The sequence below is a fragment of the Misgurnus anguillicaudatus genome, chromosome 19, assembly GCF_027580225.2.
Source record: "Misgurnus anguillicaudatus chromosome 19, ASM2758022v2, whole genome shotgun sequence".
Lineage (NCBI taxonomy): Eukaryota > Metazoa > Chordata > Actinopteri > Cypriniformes > Cobitidae > Misgurnus > Misgurnus anguillicaudatus.
In genome coordinates, this window is record NC_073355.2 from 16,761,091 (window position 1) to 16,772,437 (window position 11,347).

Consider the following 11,347-nt stretch of genomic DNA (forward strand, 5'->3'; position numbering starts at 1 on the left):
ATAAAACGAGAATTATTCCGCCTCAGCATTCCGTCTTTGTTCTGAGTCAGGCCAGAGAAATTCGTCCACATCACAGGCCATTGGCCCTTCCCTCCTTCTTTACCACATCCTTCTCCTCTTTCCTCTTCCTCCTCCTATTCTCCCTCGACGTATTCCTTCATTTCTCTGTGGATCCATTGTTCCAAACTCAGTGAACTTATTTGGGCCCTTTTATCTATCTATTGAAGGATCTGATTGATGTGTGTTCAATTTTGACTCTTAGTGTTTCCACCTTGGTAATTGTTTGCTATTTGAGCCTAGCTGTGCTGACTTAAGTGAACAGTATTGAATGCTTTCCAAAAGACCACATAAGCACTGAGAAATGTAAGGATTTTTGTGGAGAGTTTTGCAGTAACAGTTCACCCAATCTGACTCATATGTTAAAGCAGAGGAACAGTGTTTATAGTTAAACTAAATGGGTGTGCTTTTAGAAAAATGGCGTAATGGTTTTGAAATTTTATTTTAAAAGCCTGGTTATAGTGTTTTGGCAATCGATAAAAATTTAATTGTAACACTGTGTTAAAACTAACACCACTGTGTAAAAATGTTTTCAATCCCAGCTATTAGTAGGAGTTGCTGACATGTTTCAAAAAAATGCTGTTATGTTTTAGGTAACAAGACAGTGAGTAAAATAATACAGGGTTGGATTTGGTACACACCCAACTCAGAAATCGAGAAAGAAAATTACTCCCATAAACACTCTTTTGTTCAATAGCCTATATTAACCAAAACACATTAAAACTTTTCCTAAATTGACAGGAGATCATCTTCTGACAGTAAGAGAAAAATACCAAAGGCACAGATTGCTCGGCCTCGTATAACAACCCTATATCACGCAAATACGTGACTATTTCACGTATGGACCAACGTGAAAATGTCACGTTTTGCCGGTTTTGAACGTGAGCATGTCAAGTTTTCTGTTTGTGTCACTTTCACGTTTTGGTTACTCAACTTTTTTGTCCTGTTTTCAAACCATTTTCGCTTCGGTTTAGGGTTAGATTTCCCAGATAGCAAAAAATATCCGCAGGACTTCTTTTTGCCGCCAGCCCTAAGCTGTCGGCTATAGGTGCGTCCCGCTGGCGGGGATGAAACGTTTGCCGCCGAATACGTCACTCCCCTCTCTTGCGATTTGCCGCCGGCATGCAGCCGGCGGCCCGACTGCTTAATTTTCTCTGGCGGTTGCCTCCGTCTAATAGACCGCGGCAGGCTGGCGGCAAGCCGCTTTGAAATCTTCTCAAAATCAACATTGGCCATTGGAGTTAAAGTACTGACAGCATTTTAAGTTTCACATTTGAGCGGTTATAAAATCATAATAGCCTATATATGTGAATTATATCAAATAGGATAGTTGTTTTGCTCCAAAGCAAAGATATGTAAGTTATGTTTATACGAATGTGTTTTAAGTTAGTTTCCTTTTTTACACCCTGAGTTCAAGCATGTTTCACATGCATCTAAAGCCAGTAGGGTTTATAACAGATTCTTGAAGTTTTAGGAAATTACATTTAAATTACTTTTAAACTCTGAAGCGATTATACAGTAATATATGTGAAATATATCGAATTATTTTATCACTTAGGTGAACATTTGTACATGTCTTTGATTTATGCACTTGACTGGAAATTTCCTTTATGTCTTTCATTATTTTTCAACATCGATTTAATTTTTTTTACCTTTTACGTGTACAAGGATTATTTTGCGATTGCGACCTGTACAAATTAATTGAGACAAAAAAGAAAGTGTTAAAGCACAAACAGTGAAGTACCGCCACCGGTCGACAGGGGCAGCACTTAAAAAAGACGGAAGAATTGTAAACCGGAAGATAACGTGTCCTCCCAGAGAGCACTCGGCGTCACACATTTCAGTGTTTGAAGAGAGGATCAAGATACAGATTTAAGACAAAAGTCATCAATTACGATCGTTTAAGTAAGTACATGTTTCATTTTTGTGTAACGCAATTATGTTCATGTATAGAAGTTGTTTAAATTACTTTGTTTGTCTGAACAAGTATGCTCCCCTAGCTAAAGTGGCTAGCAAGTGTAAGCGAACACATGCTGTTTTGCCTTTGTTTGTTATAGTACACACGGAGGTTAAGCAAAGTTCTAGTTCTCTTATTTTTTATTTAAAAGTTGTTAGTAAGACTATGTTTGCTCTATGCTGCTTATCCAGTAACTGAAGTTGTAATAACAATGTAGTTTTATTCATATTTTCTTGCAGATAGCTTGCCCAGAGCACAGCATCTCGTGCACAGCATGAAGTTTTCAGCTATCAAGGTATATTAGGCCTGTGTCTTAGTGTGCAGTGTTTTAACAATATTTAAAATAGTGCTTTTAGTTGTTGTTTTTTTTTATATATAATGTAGATTTCTAGAGGCTCCAGAATGAAAACCAAGCCCTGCAGTGCAAAAAATGAAAGTCTTGCTTGGTTTTCTTTTGTCTTGTTTTCTAATATTGGTATCTGAAAATTCTTAAATTGAGACGCTGACTTTGTGGGCAGGTGGCTTAGGATATTGGGTTTTGTTTGTTGAAATAAATGATGAAAATCGGGAGTTTTTTGTTACTTAAAACAAGTAAAAAAATTGCCTGTGCAGTAAGAAAAATAAACTAAATTCCAGTTTTTAACTTAATCAACTTAAATTGAGTTTATTTTTCTTACTGCATTGGCAGATATTTTGACTTGTTTTAAGTAAAAAGAAAAACTCTTGATTTTTATCATTTATTTCAATAGCAAGACTTGATATCTTGAGCCACTTGCTTGCCAAGTCAATGTGTCTCAATTTGAGAATTTTTAGATATTTATATTAGAAAACAAGACAAAAAACTAGGTAAGACAATCATTTTTTGCAGTGTGAGGGAGAAGAACCAAGCCCCGAGGGAACGTAGTGAACGAGCAGGTAAGAACATGCATTCTTTCTTAAATTTTACTTTTTTTGTCTGTGATGTAGGTCCAAAATTACCATATGCCTTTCATTTTGTAGCTTCGGATGACAGCGGCTTACTTTTAATGTTGCTTGACAACACTTTGAGGCAGGATAAAATGCTCAAGGAACAATTTGTAAGTGTGCTAATTTTGCCGTAGGGTAATCTAAAAGTAAAATTAAGTTTGTACACTGCATATACAGTCTGAATCCACAGCCTGTCTCACATTTATGTATGAGAAAATTCTGAGAAATGTAATTTGTAACACTTTTTTTGAATTTTCAGCTTTAGAGTATCTTCTCTAATCACCTTTCAATTAATACAACCTGGACTGGTGTAGGGAATCAAGCATGTTTTAGAGACCTGTTTCTGAAGACCATTGTTCAAAGTAAGTTAGATTTTTATATTTAAGTAGATGTGTATGGCCTTATGTTATTCAAATGGAATGACAGTTCTGTATTTTCTACAGGAGCCATCCGAAAGAACCCGGCAACCCAGGATGCCACTGATGGGGCTGTCCAGGTTAATGTTACGCGTAACCTGAAAGGAGCATCTGACCGTGAAGGCGGATAAAGGCGGCACACAGCTGAGAGGGACCCACAGCTGACCCCTTAAACCGAGGCTGACTACTGACACCCCAGCATCACTGACAACTGGAACCCTTTTTTTATCCTGCAGTCAGTAACATCAAGAAGCCTGAAGTGTGACAGTACACTCAACCAATCCACACTTCACTGTGAAAATTTCTTTTTTTCCAAATTCCCTGGGACCCTGCCTTGATGGCAGCTCCTCGGAAAGATATGGAATGGCGAAAAGGTTTGTCCTTTATACAGGTGCACGAGAGAAAGTACTGATCATAAGCGCCTCATGCTTATACATTACATTCATGTGGATCTTTTTTAATGTCTTTAGTGTCTTTTACTGTTTTTTTTAGTCATGTGGATTTGTTTTTTTTTAATCATTCTGTTTATGTTGATGTGTGTTGTGTTATAAGCTACTGGGACCTTGAATTTCCCATTGAGGATCAATAAAGTATCTGTTCATTTTTCATTCACAAGAGACAGATCATATTGCAGCAAAGTAAAAATATTGTGTCCCAGGTCAGCAATGCCATTATAATAGTCTATTCTAGTCCAGAGCTTTACTCTAAATGATTAACACTTATCCTATTGTTAGAAATGACTATTATTTGGTATGCTGGCCATTCTTTGGTACCAAATATCCTCATTACTTAATATAATGTTTACTGGTAGCCTAATTATTTTCATCTTAGAGCTGACCTCTAAATTATTAACAATTGTTGTAAATGTTCTAATTTGCTTGTAATGTTTTTTTTTAAACTAGAATTTATTTGAAAACCTGTATGTTCTTTAGTACTTTTTTATTTTTCAGTTATTTATATTTTAGTGCTCTTACACATCTTAGTTCAATGACTGTTAATGTACTTTGAAATGTGGAATAAAAACTCCAAATGAGAATTTGTCTGATTTGATCAATCATTATTTTTGATAAACTGCATACTAGAAATAGCCTATATAAATATATATATATACAATAAGCGGCGGCAAATCGCTCGAAAATAGCGTTTGCCTCCGACGGGCCGCGAAAGAGCCGCCTTTAATATAAAGGCGGCCGAACGGCGGTTGGCCGGCGGGCCAGCCGCGGATTGAAGGCGGTAGACAGCCGGCTGCCGCTTTTAAAAAGCGGCTGCCGCCGGCGGTCCGCCGTCAGACGTGTTTGCGATTACGCCTTTATGACGCTTCTACTGTCGCCAGAGCACCGCCGGTGGTCCGCCGACTCATTGGTATCTTTTGCTATCTGGGTTGGTGCTTGTGTTATATGTCACTTTAAGTATTTGTCACTTTAAGTATTAGTTTATAAAACAAAAGATACAATACTTAGTCTTTTATATTTTCTAAACTTTAACCAATTGTCGCCTGACGTTGGGGTTAGAGTTTGTTTAGGTAAGGATGTCATTTTATGTAAATCTAACCCTAAACCGAAGCAAGAAATTAGGACAAAAAATTTCACGTTGGTCCATACGTGAAATAGTCAAGTATTTGCGTGATATTGGGTTGCGTATAAATAATGTAAAGTAGCCATGGTGCTGTTTGTGCCACGTGCACCCCTATGATTAAAAGAGGGCTTGAGGAAGTGAAACTAATGTTAAGAAAAAAAGCGATTCTCTGAAATAATGCAATAATTTCATCCTTCCTACTTAAAAAACCTTTCACACACTTGCATAATATTTCCTCTGATATTCGTCAACATTATGCCCATATGGTTAAAACAAAGATTATAATGTTTGCATTAACATTATCTCATCGTTCGCTTTTGCGTGAACCCTGTTCGTTTTTCCATGGAATCGTCCCTGCCTTTCCCTCCGTGTGTTAACAAGCTGGAGATCAGTGGTTAAGGATGTATAACAGTGAATAGTACATGCTTGAACAGACCTGGAGTCAGCGACTCAACACAGCCCCGGTGGACAAGTAGTGACAGAAGGGAGCAATGCGCGTGTTCCTGGAAACTTTAAACACACGCCCCTTTTTGCAAAATTCCATGCTAGTACGAAAAGGGAAGTATAGCGAGTTGCCATTTATGTTCGGTGTCCGTGTAAATGTTTTCAGATACTAACCCGAACATTTTTTTTTTATGATTTCTGCGTTGTTTTACTTGGCCTAAAGTAGCCTATATATATTTTTAAGTGGGTTCAACGAACACGTATGGATTATGGAAACGCAACTTTAAGTGACGATTAATTTTTTTTTAGAAAGCAGTGCTTTCGATTAGTAATATTTTACATTTAAGCCGTAAAAAAGGACGGGCACGATGCGTTTCACAGTTTTTTTGTGGCAGATCTTTATGCTGTTGCTTCACGCAGTTTGTTACGGTAAACACGTACTCGTCTCATTAACCATTTACGTTTTAAATATAGCAAAATAGTGAGGTACAATCGTAGAAATATTAACAAAGTGTTTATTTCGTTATTTTTAGGAAGCCCTGTAAACAGTTTAGGGCCAACAGAAGAGGACTTTAGGTGTTTTAATGACTACGAAACAGAAGTAAAATGCCATCTTTCTTCTGTGAGTCTTACAAGCTGCTCTGAATACAAGCTGAATGTCACCCAAGAGTTTGCAATGGAAAGGTAAGTGCTTATTTCTAATATGGTTCTTCTGTAACAATAAACCGGTTGATGCTTGTTCACTATTAAAAAAATTAAATGTCACTTTTATGGTAAATATCCATAAATGTATTATTTAATTAATTTCCATTTACACAATTTACATTATTATTATTATTATTATTATATTGTAGATTATTATAACTTTATAATATTGTATTACAGGTTCGATAAATATTCATGCATTTTCGAGCGAAGTGCCAGCGATTGTGAATGCACGTTTAAAGTGCCAAATGGGTTTGTGCCAGCTGAGAACTTCACTACTGAACTTTTGAAAGGAGTGAATGTTTTATTTTCTAAAAAAATGAAGACTGCGAAATTCAGTAAGTATAAATATGTGTTGTTGTTTCTAGCTTTTTTCATATAAAAAATGTATGTGACCTTATTGGACAATCCCTACTGAAACAAACAAACAATAGAAACCTTTTAATAGGTTAAATAGGAATTTTACTGGTTGTAATGGAAACTATAATGGTCCATGGGTCTATACTGTTATGTGTTGGAATCTATAGGTGGCACCATTAAATTCTACTTGAATATTTCCCAAAATGTTTCTAATGTTTTAATGTTAAAAGCTTATGTTATTTTAATGGAGACCAGTAGAATTTCTGTAATGTTTCTATTGTTTTATTCAGCAGTGATATCATTTATGTTCATTTTCTTTTTGTGCAGTCAAACCGAAAACTCCAGTCTTATCAGTTGAGACGGCTAAAAATGGAAACTTTATAGTAAAGTGGAACAACACGTATAAGGAGAAAAAAAGTTTTATGAACTCACTAAAAATACACCTGACCTATGGGTACGAAGGACAAAAGGAAAAGGCAAGGAAAAAGGGATAATAATAGACCCAACTGTTTGTGTCATGTAGTTGTAAAATTGCTAAAAACAAATTTGTTAATACAGATAAGCGTGGACAGGCAGGACTCTGAGGAACACTATGAAATTATAGGTGCAAACCTAAAGGCAAAAACCACATACATTCTGACGGCAAAAATGAGCACAGACTACAATGATCATCAGATATATAGTGACGAAAGCGAACCAAGAGAGTTTATAACAAGTAAGTCTATTCATATCTCTATACAGACATAGGCAATTCCATGCAAATGTCAACCTTATGTTTACCCAAAAGTACCATACTGATATCTCAGATGTCAATATTCGGTTGTTTAAATATGCAAAGTCTCTATAAAAAGTTTTAAAGTTACAGTAAAGTGCAAATTAAGAAATCACATCTATAACACTATTTTTCTCATAAATGTGCATACAAAAATGTATTAAAATATATAATATTTGTTCTTTCAAGAGCCATCTCTATTTGATGGGTATTATTGCTTCTTGTTTGTGCATTTTACTTCACAGAATTCCTATAAAATTTGTTGTCTCTCATTTTTTTTATCACATCCGTAACACATGTATCTAAAATAGAAAACATGTAAATAGACTGAGATTGTCTGGACTCTTTTATTAAGGGTTTAGGAACATATAAACAGATGGTTCAATATATTGGTAATGAATACATTCTCTGAGCATTTATATTTTAAGTGTTCGATTGCAAATGTCACATCCATAATGCTGTATTCTGCAGTTGCTCATACGTAACCCTGAAAATTTGACTGCTTATGCTATCGTGTATTATGTTGTGCTATCTGTCGTTTTTCTGTGCTTTTCACTGCTTCTATTAATGTAAAGCTGCTTTGAGACAATTAACTTGTGAAAAGCGCTATATAAATAAAATTGAATTGAATTGAATTTGATAATTCTAATAAATCTCTTTGTTCTCCATAGCCTCATCACAATTCAATATCATTCCAGTTGTTTGCGTTGCTTTGATCATTCTAATATTCACAATCTTCATCTTTATTTTCAGGTAACATATTTTCTATTCCGTAGTATATAAGCCTGTTTGTCAAAACTTATTTTTGAGAAATTCACACTCATTTGACTTTTGCATTACAGCATCAAGAAAAGATGGTGGGACAAGATTTCCAAGCCCAAAATTAATCTCGGAGAAGACATTATAAAAAACCATTTGGTTTGTGTTTTACAATATTTATTCATTATAATGTCTTTATCATGATTAAATCTCTAATGTTAAAGTAAATAAGTGCCTTTGTCCTTTTGTATATGTTAAAATAGATGTTTCCACCAGCCTCCACGGCAATCTCCCAAATCTGGGTGGATAATTCAAAACAGGACCTTAAGGAGGAAAAGAAATTGTAAGATTTTCTTTGGCAACACGTTACATGCAATTCATTCTAGTTCTTATTTAAACATACACGCCTTTATTTTCTTTATTTCTATTTACAGTATGTTGCCGTCATCAGTAGATATTCGCAGTGAGAAAAGTTGTAATAGTGACAAAGAATCAGTGGATTATGCCCAGACTTGCTCTGTTTCCCGGGAATTGGACAACAACATAGCACGCACTGAACGTGACCTGGATAAGATGATGGGGCACCTGATGAAAAACGAACCACAAATGACACCTGAAAAGGGTCTCGATATAGAATTCAACTACGCCAACAACAGAGACTCTGGGAATTGCTCCGGGTCATCATTTTTTACTAATAGGACTTACCGGTACAATATAACATCATCAGACAACTCTTCAACGCAAGAACCGCTGCCCTGTGATCCCTCTTATATGAGTGGGTCCAACATTAACAGTGATAACAGCGGCCAGTTTAATTCTACCAATAACAACATTTCGGAAAGAAAACCTGCAGGGTTTGATGATGATGAAAGGCTCAACAAGAAAAATCTCTCGATGTCCAAAAATCCACTTTATCCCACTGTATCCCATCTGTATCCCATCCAATGTGATGATGGATATCAAGATGTTCGAAGCTTAGAGATGAATACAACAGGGCATTGCAGCTCAACCATTGAAGCTGAAGTAGCACTTGGCGAGTGTGGAGCAATGAAAGTTTTTGAGATGGCAAATCCCAGCACTGGCCAAGCATTAAAGCAAAATTCTTGGAATCCTGCTTTGAACATCCAGAATAGCATTCAAATAGATTATTCATATCATCCTGTTTAAAGCAACACCAAAGATTTTTTTGTACCTTAAAATAACATTTCCAAAAAAGTTCAGTCGTTCATCCACTCGAAACAGGGTGAACAGCACTTTCACATTCGCTTTGCAGCACTCTATCGGCCAAAACCGCACTAAAAAAGTTTCCAACCGTCGGGTCGCGGTCCTGTAGTTCGATTGAAAACTACAAAAACTTGCTTTAGGGCAGACAACAATCCAATACAATACAATCAGAGCCAGCTTTGCTCCAGTAGGCTAAATTATTTACGACAGTGGTAATGGACAATTCCGCTTCCAACCTGTAGGGGGAGCAAAGAGCAAAAACTCTTTAGTGTTGCTTTAACTGTGCTGTAAAAAAAATAAACAGTAGGAGCTGGAAACGTTCATTTTGTATTATACCTCCACAGCTATTATGTTTTAGTGACTTGTGATGAATTATTAATTTCGACTGCATTACTTTTCATAGCAGCATGCTGACTCTAACTAATCCTTATTTTGGACCAAATCCCTGAAGATGATGTACTTAAATGCTTGACGCCATGCATTACTGCTTTTTGAATTTTTAATGAGAATGTTGTAAAAAAATTACAACGTGAACAGATGTTTGTATGCAATATAACTTTAAAGCATATATGTTATTAATTTGTATAGATTTTTTATATTATTTTGATACTGTCAACATCAAAAACAGCTTGCCTTGCAACTTAACCTTAAACTGTAAAAAAATTTGCTGTAATTATGCAGCTGGTTGCCAGTAACTTACTGTAGAAGATAAAGACTGAACATTTTCATGTTCATTTAACTTGAAACAAACTGTTGCCAGTAAATAACATAAATGTAAAATCTACAGTAAGTTACTGTCATCTAGTTGCCAGTAATACCCAGTAATACTGTAATTTCTACAGATTTTTTTTACAGTGTAACTGTTAATGAAAGTAAATGTACAAAACTGTATTGACGTAACCATTCAGAATTTCATACTAACCTGCTGTTGTCCAATGTATTTCAACATAACACATGTAAAGTGTAACACAATAAAGTGTAAAGTACATATGTGTTTTGTTTTATTTCTACTGTATTTAAGTGGAAACTCTCTTGCGTAAACCAGAAAGCAGTAAAACACTTCCATGGAAGGTACATGTCACTAACAACTGCATGTCAAAACGCTTATCAGCACACTGGCAACAAAATGATCCCTGGCTGTCACATAAGTTAGTATCATTAAAGGTCACGTTCTTTCTGATCCCATTTTTAAACACTAGTTAGTGTGTAATGTTGCTATAATAGCATAAATAATACCTGTTAAATGTGAAAGCTGAACATTCACTGATATATTTTCAGAATTCGCCTTTCAAAGCCTACAGCGAACCGCCGTTTGGACTACAGCCCTCTACTTCCTGCTTTAATGATGTCAGTAAAACAGTTTGTTGACTAAACTCCGCCCACAGGAAAACGTCAGTCGCCAGCTAAACTAACAGCAAGCTAAGCTGCTATCGAATCACAACACACTAAACAAACTACACATTCAGAACTCTTTTCGTATTTCTGAATGAGAAGTCTATACAGTTAAGTAAATTGTGTGAAAAATACTGCATTTATTAAACACATATTGCGCACTGTAAATGCAATCAAAGCTTCAAAAACACAGAACGAACGGGACCTTTAGGAAGGTCATAATAAAGTATACCATATAGATAAAGATACGTATACATTTGGTATTTAAAATGTACCCCTGGGGTACTAATATGAACTCTTCGTGTGCAAAGATGAACTTGTTGGTACTGCCCCAGTGACCAGTATAAAACTATGTGTTGTCTGTTATATTTATACTGGGTATACTTCACGTCTTGCAATTAGAAGTACATTTTCAGAAACTTTCAAGAACCATCTCAATTTTAAGCAAATTCCTTATTTATTTGTCCTTGTTCTGTTGTTTTTAGAATTAGGCTTTTTGTGTGTTTTGTTTTTTAAGTTAAAACTTCTACACAAATCCAAAGCTGTTGCAGATGGATTAACTATTTCAATTTTTACATCTACCTGCACTTAGTTGATTTTTGGGAGATTCAGTGCCACCTGCTGGGCATTAACGTGAAATGTCCCTTTTTGATAGCTTGCTGGATAAACTGTAGCCTATGTTTAAGGAACCTGAAGCACTATTTTGCAACCTTCACATGA

General features: G+C 35.8%; 1 protein-coding gene and 1 long non-coding RNA gene across 2 annotated transcripts; both read left to right on the forward strand.

Annotated features, from left to right (window-relative positions):
* The first annotated feature begins 1,039 nt into the window (after positions 1 to 1,039).
* Positions 1,040 to 4,432, forward strand: LOC129430354 (uncharacterized). Its single transcript, XR_008639508.2, has 6 exons — positions 1,040 to 1,962; positions 2,254 to 2,309; positions 2,399 to 2,929; positions 3,014 to 3,090; positions 3,240 to 3,342; positions 3,424 to 4,432. It is a non-coding gene; the product is annotated as an uncharacterized lncRNA (long non-coding RNA).
* A 1,872-nt stretch (positions 4,433 to 6,304) lies between these two features.
* On the forward strand, positions 6,305 to 10,223 carry LOC129431944 (uncharacterized). The gene is made up of 7 exons (XM_055190070.2): positions 6,305 to 6,458; positions 6,808 to 6,956; positions 7,039 to 7,195; positions 7,924 to 8,005; positions 8,095 to 8,170; positions 8,275 to 8,354; positions 8,446 to 10,223. The coding sequence occupies exons 1-7, from the start codon at positions 6,440 to 6,442 to the stop codon at positions 9,176 to 9,178; spliced, it is 1,296 nt and encodes a 431-aa protein (XP_055046045.2). The 5' UTR covers positions 6,305 to 6,439; the 3' UTR covers positions 9,179 to 10,223.
* Positions 10,224 to 11,347: the final 1,124 nt, after the last annotated feature.

What these genes read in the sequence shown, in the direction of transcription:
- LOC129431944 (XM_055190070.2), top strand. An exon ending in ACCAAGAGAGTTTATAACAA is followed by an intron (nt 7,196 to 7,923) that starts GTAAGTCTATTC and finishes TGTTCTCCATAG; the next exon opens with CCTCATCACAATTCAATATC. An exon ending in CTTAAGGAGGAAAAGAAATT is followed by an intron (nt 8,355 to 8,445) that starts GTAAGATTTTCT and finishes TTCTATTTACAG; the next exon opens with TATGTTGCCGTCATCAGTAG.